Genomic DNA, 5,434 nt, shown 5'->3' with positions numbered 1-5,434 from the left:
GCCACGGCGACGAGCCGACGAGCTCCTTTGGGCTCTATGGGGCTCAAAGGAGCTCGTCGGCCTCGCCTATGTGTCTTTCGGGCTCTACCACCGTATCTTCCAGAACGCCGCGGCGTACACGCCGGCGACTCGACGAATTCCTGACAGCAACATAGAGCCCAAAGCAGCTCTTGGTCCGCCACTTCCGGAGCTCGAGAGAGCGCCACGGCGGTGAGCCGACGAGCTCCTTTGGGCTCTATGGGGCTCAAAGGAGCTCCGGCCTCGCCCAGGCTCTAGCGCCGCTGCGTATCAACACCGGCAAGCCGATAAGCTCCCGAAACCTCTGTAGAACTCGACGGAGCTCATGCTCTCGCGCACGGGTTTGTCCGCATCACACCGGCGAGCCACTGGCCGCCTGTCGTTGAGCTCAAACAAGCTCTGCCGCGGCCGTGCCGCTGAAAGCCGCCGCAAGTTCCCATGCGGGCTTCTCTACCAATCTCCTCCGACCTCCCGAGTGCGCTGCGGCGTGTACAACGGGGACTCACCTATGAAACACAGCCACCGAGCATCAAGCAGCCTTCAATCTTGTTCACCACCTTCGTCCCGAGGTCCGTGGCAGAGGTCGAAAGGGCCCATAGTTGCCGCCTTGGGGAATAACATAGGCTTGTGGTGATTGTGGTAGACATGATGCGGGTACCTAGTGATCTTAAGCAATAGACGATACAAACTTCCTCTCCGACTACTCCTCATCGGTCTCTTCGTATACCTCCATGAGAACGTCGCCACCGTCCTTCAAATCCTCCGGCATCGTCCAATCAGGGAGGCGGAAGTCGTAATCCTGATCGATGACCTCCAGCTCCCGCTGCTTGTGCGGCTTGAGCTTCGCGAACCACTTCCGATCGTAGCAGTTCTTCCAGAGACCCTTCGGGGCAGCACTCTGTCTCACCTTCGGATTCGCTCTTGCTATCCGGATGCGTGGAGGACTTCCTCCCGGTAGGCGATCTCCGATGCTCTGGCGCCAGTCCTCGATGTGCCATTGGTCGAGCGTCCGGAGGAAATCCTTCAGCAGCTTGCTCTGCCATGCCGCCTCCACGATAAAGAACGTTCGCGGGTATGTTTGCCGTTCGCCGTCTTCACTGTCGAACTGAGGCTCGTCGCCACTCATGTGGCTAGGCTTCAACTTCTCAAACAAAATCTTGTGGCGTACGAGATCGTGGAGGTCTACGACGAGCTTGCGAACCTTCAGCGTCTGTGACAGTCGGCAGCGTCAGTACATCTGTAGCGAAGCCAGCACGATCTAAGTGCGCACCGTCTTCTGTCGAGAAGCGCATCGCTTCCGAAGCTTTCTCTTCCTGTCCTTGACCGGGTCGGGCTTTGCAAACCGGTTGAACTCAGAACGTAGGTGCTTGATGTGTCCATCCAAGGTGTCGCCAACCGCCTTCCTGGAAAGCTTGTGAGGAGGAATCGGTGGATCGCTGTAAGATCTGCCCTTGACCGCGTCCAGAAAGTCGTCGATGAAAAACTCTTTTGCCTCGACGTTGTACGAACACTTCTTCCAACTTCGCACGAAGTCAATCCCGAAGTTATCCCGAGTGAAGTACGCAGTATTGAGCTTCTCGTACTCCTTCAGTTGAGCATCGGTCAATTTGGGGAACTTCAGGGGTAAGAAGGATGGGTGCTTGAACTTCAAGAGCTTTTTGTCCAGATGGTACCGTACAGCAGCCTAGATGGACAATGAACACAATATCAACAGCGAAAAAAAAACCTTGAACTACTCACCGCTAGTCGAACTTGATGAGGGTGATCCTTTTTCTTCAGCTTTTCTTCACGCAGCTGAGCTTCTTTGATGTCCGTCTCAGAGTACTCCTCTTCGCCAGAGTCGTTTGACTCGTCGCTGGACATGATATCGTCCATCGGCTCGTCTGTATCAGCCTCCTCTGGGGCGGCCTGGGGTCTAGAAGCTGGCTGCTTCCTCGTGTGTTTGCGGCCGGAATTTTTGCCTTGCTTTCCGAGTCGTAGGTGATTCAAGAACATGTTCCTGGCGCATGCGCACGATGAGTCAACGTTGACGCGGGAACGAACAAACATGTGCTCACTCCATGCGGTCCATCCGTTCGTCCAACCCCTGAACGGCGTCCAGCATCACAACACCGAAGTGCATAGCACCCGGCTGACCACCTCGAGGTGCATCTGAAGGGTTTGCCATAGGTCGATGAGCGGCCTCAAAAGGGACTCCGAACTGCGTGGGTACAGTGGAGTTGGCGGCGCGCGACTACGGCGAGGTCAGCCCTTCCGACGACTTAGAACGACATTCAACCTGACCTTTCCCTTAACCTTGTTCGCTAACGGTTCCTCCTCTGACTATGCGTGCCGTCAACCACGGCTCAGAGAAGCATGTTATACGAAGTCATACCGTTTCGTCATCGGCGTCTTCAACGTACGGCTGCCTGTATGTAGTGGTAGGAGGCGGTGGATTCGCTCCCTTCGACTTCCCTCGACGGGGTTTGGGCTTGGGTTTCTCCGCAGCGGCAGAACCGGTTGTGAAAAGTGGCTGAACGGTGAGGTCCTCGCGCTCAGTAGAGTTGGCGGGGTTCTCGACAATGCGACGAGACGTACCTTGTTCGGGATCGACGCGAGATCCACATCCATTGGGCGACCCTGCTGCGCACGACGGTAGAGCTCAATCAACCGGTATTGATCCTCTTCCGGCAAACCGTACCAGACGGCGAGAGCATCCTCATGCGCCTAGAAATCAATCTTCCTAAGTTATGAGCCGTTCAACTCGACGAGCACACATACCATATTTGGATCAAGGTCAATCGGGATCACGCCGTCTGGAGGATGAAGCTTGCCTCTGACTGGACCCGAGTAGGTAGGCAGGGATTGCTGCACCGGCTCCGGGACAGGAGGAACGGCACTTCCATTGCCAGCGACAGGGATGATCCCAGGAGCTACGTGCTGCTGATTCGGTACGGCCCCCTGGAAAGCCAGACCTGGAGCCGTGCGAGCATCAGTTGGACGTACGTTGTATGCTCCGCCAGACCGGTCAATAGCGGCAGGGACGGGTGGAGCAGCGTTGAGAGGGGGTGCAAAGTACGAGCCAGGAACGCGGTACTGGGGTTCCTGCGAGCCAGTCTGAGGCAGATTATTGAGAGGAGCGTGATTAGGGACAGGAGCATGATGTGTACCAAGGCCTCCGTCAGTATAGGATCGATAGCCATGCTGCGTGAAGCCCTGATCGCCCGCAAGGCCGTGCATATTCCCATTCTGAGTGTACTGTCCCTGTGGGTACGACGCGTAGCTCGTCCCTCGCGCTGCGCCGTGATAGTTGGAGCGATAACCGTCCGGCATCGGACTGCCGTTCGGGGGATGGGACGGTGCGGGCTGCACATTCGTATAACCCCAGGCGTCTACACGTTGGGGCTCACCATTCGGGGGATAAGGCGGTGCTGGATGCCCGTTCGCATGCACCCGGGTGTCCACGGGTTGAGGCGGAGGATGGTAGGCACCAGAGGCATGGTAGGGGTGAACAAACTGGACGGGAGGTTGACCTCGCGGTTCGGCGTCATATATGGGCCGCCGCGGAGGCGACTGGGGGTACGACGGGTTAACGGGCGGAGGAGCATTCGGAGCTGCCTGCGCTCCATATGCGTCTGAAGAGTATCGTGGGTCCATAGATCAGAGAGCTACAGACCCAATTAGTCCAATACACCTGAAGACGTCGCAGCGAACACGAACCTCTGACTAGATGGTATGCGGGTGGCGTATTGGGGGTGTTGGTGGTAAGAAGCTTGAGCTGGCGGACGTCCGCACTTCTTCAGCTGCGCTCGCAATGTACGATTCGTCATGCGAGGTCTCAATCAAGGGGGCCCTTATAAACGCGAGCAAAGGGGTATGCATTGGGGTGTAACATACTACAAACAACTTTACGATGTCGATGGCGCTAAGCGCTAAGCTGCACGACGTGCGGCATCGCGGATTATACAACGCTGAGAGATGTTATGTATCGTCAGCATCTAGATACAACGCAAGCGTTGAAGCACTCACACTAGGTCCCCATGAATCCGCAGACGGTACAAGCATGTCTCCTGACTTCCCCAGTTATCTAATAGCTCGATGACGAAGACGCCGATGTGAAGACGCTTCTCGTACACGTGTGCTTGAACGGGAAAGGTCTGGATCGGATGGTCGGCGTAGACATCGTACTCGAAATCGGCCAGATGAACGAAAGTGTACCCTTCCGTGATGGGAGGTCCTTCATGAAGCTGATCAAGCGCCTCCCCGTACAGTTGCGCGTTCACATCTCCATCCAGAGTACCCCACAATCGCATGCGGCGTGGAGCCTGTCCGATGTCCTGCAGGATTTCCTTGGGAAGGTGGTCGATAGTCACGGAAGACGGATGTATGACGTGAGGTAGGCGAATACCGACTTGTCCATGTGAAGCCGGTAACGTCCAACAACTCCCGCCGTGCAGGTTCTCTCGTAAGATGACTTCGGCAGGATGCGACGACGTGGGTTTATGAGACCTAGATGGGGAAGTCTCTGTCCTCGTTGATAGGTTCGGAACAATACAGGCCCCGTCGACGGCTAGTGCATGATCACGAGGTGTGAACTGTCGCAAGTAAGACTGGCGAACGGCGTTGTCGATGTAATGGGTCAGATGCGCTGGAAGTTGGTGACGACGACGGTCAAAGAAGATAGGCGGGGAGGGAAGAGAATTGTAATGAAAAGCTGCGTGGCGATACAGGGACCGTCCCAGCTCTGGCCGAAGTAGCACAGACAAGCCAAGGGGAAGGAGTATGCCTACGATGAAGAGCGAGAGGGTATGGCAGAACCTTGCGCGAGGCTGACGTGGTTCGGGGCCAATTCCCGTCGTTCGATATTCCGCCGAATCTCCAGGCAACGTCAACTGGGAGCGGACAGAGAATGCAATATCGCGGGAAGTAGAACGATCCGAGGCGAAGTGGACTTGACGACCTGGAGCGCAATCAGCAGACCAGAACCGTAGTCTAGGATAGATTCTGACCTTCTACCGCGGCAGGTTCCTCAAACACAAATCGTCCGCCATGGAAAGGGTCATCGTTATCGTTCTGTGGTTCGGGGTGTGGTTGGAAGTTGACCATCTTCAGTGCGAGGTGTAGGAGTGGCGCGAGGAAGCAAGGGTGGCAAGACGCATGTCCTGGCGCTTCAGCTAGAGGAGGGGGCCACGTGGTCTAGCGCTTCATATAACAGCAGAATTAGACTGAACTTCAACGAGTGACTCGGAGGGAACTGTGCATGCAACAGCAGAGAAGCACCATTCGGCGTAGTATATGTGTATATTACAACATTACAGATGCGTTCTTCATGTCCATGTCATGCTCTCCCCTGACCGACCACGAGGCTCCGTCGGTTGCACCGACTCATTGGAACCATTCTTACTCAAACTACATCTTCTTGTTTGGCTATGCGGAG

General features: G+C 55.9%; 2 protein-coding genes across 2 annotated transcripts; both read right to left on the bottom strand.

Moving 5' to 3' along the window:
• Nucleotides 1-718: 718 nt before the first annotated feature.
• L226DRAFT_471418 (uncharacterized protein) lies at nt 719-1,192 on the bottom strand (the record flags this gene model as incomplete). The annotated part of the gene is made up of 1 exon (XM_067676382.1): nt 719-1,192. A coding segment is annotated over one exon (474 nt), but the record flags the coding sequence as incomplete, so codon positions are not given.
• A 2,830-nt stretch (nt 1,193-4,022) lies between these two features.
• On the bottom strand, nt 4,023-4,676 carry L226DRAFT_471403 (uncharacterized protein; the record flags this gene model as incomplete). Its single annotated transcript, XM_067676380.1, has 1 exon — nt 4,023-4,676. A coding segment is annotated over one exon (654 nt), but the record flags the coding sequence as incomplete, so codon positions are not given.
• Between the last annotated feature and the right edge of the window lie 758 nt (nt 4,677-5,434).

Source organism: Lentinus tigrinus (assembly GCF_003813185.1).
Source record: "Lentinus tigrinus ALCF2SS1-7 unplaced genomic scaffold L226scaffold_45, whole genome shotgun sequence".
NCBI classification, from domain to species: Eukaryota; Fungi; Basidiomycota; class Agaricomycetes; order Polyporales; family Polyporaceae; genus Lentinus; species Lentinus tigrinus.
This window is presented reverse-complemented; position numbering and strand designations above follow the sequence as displayed.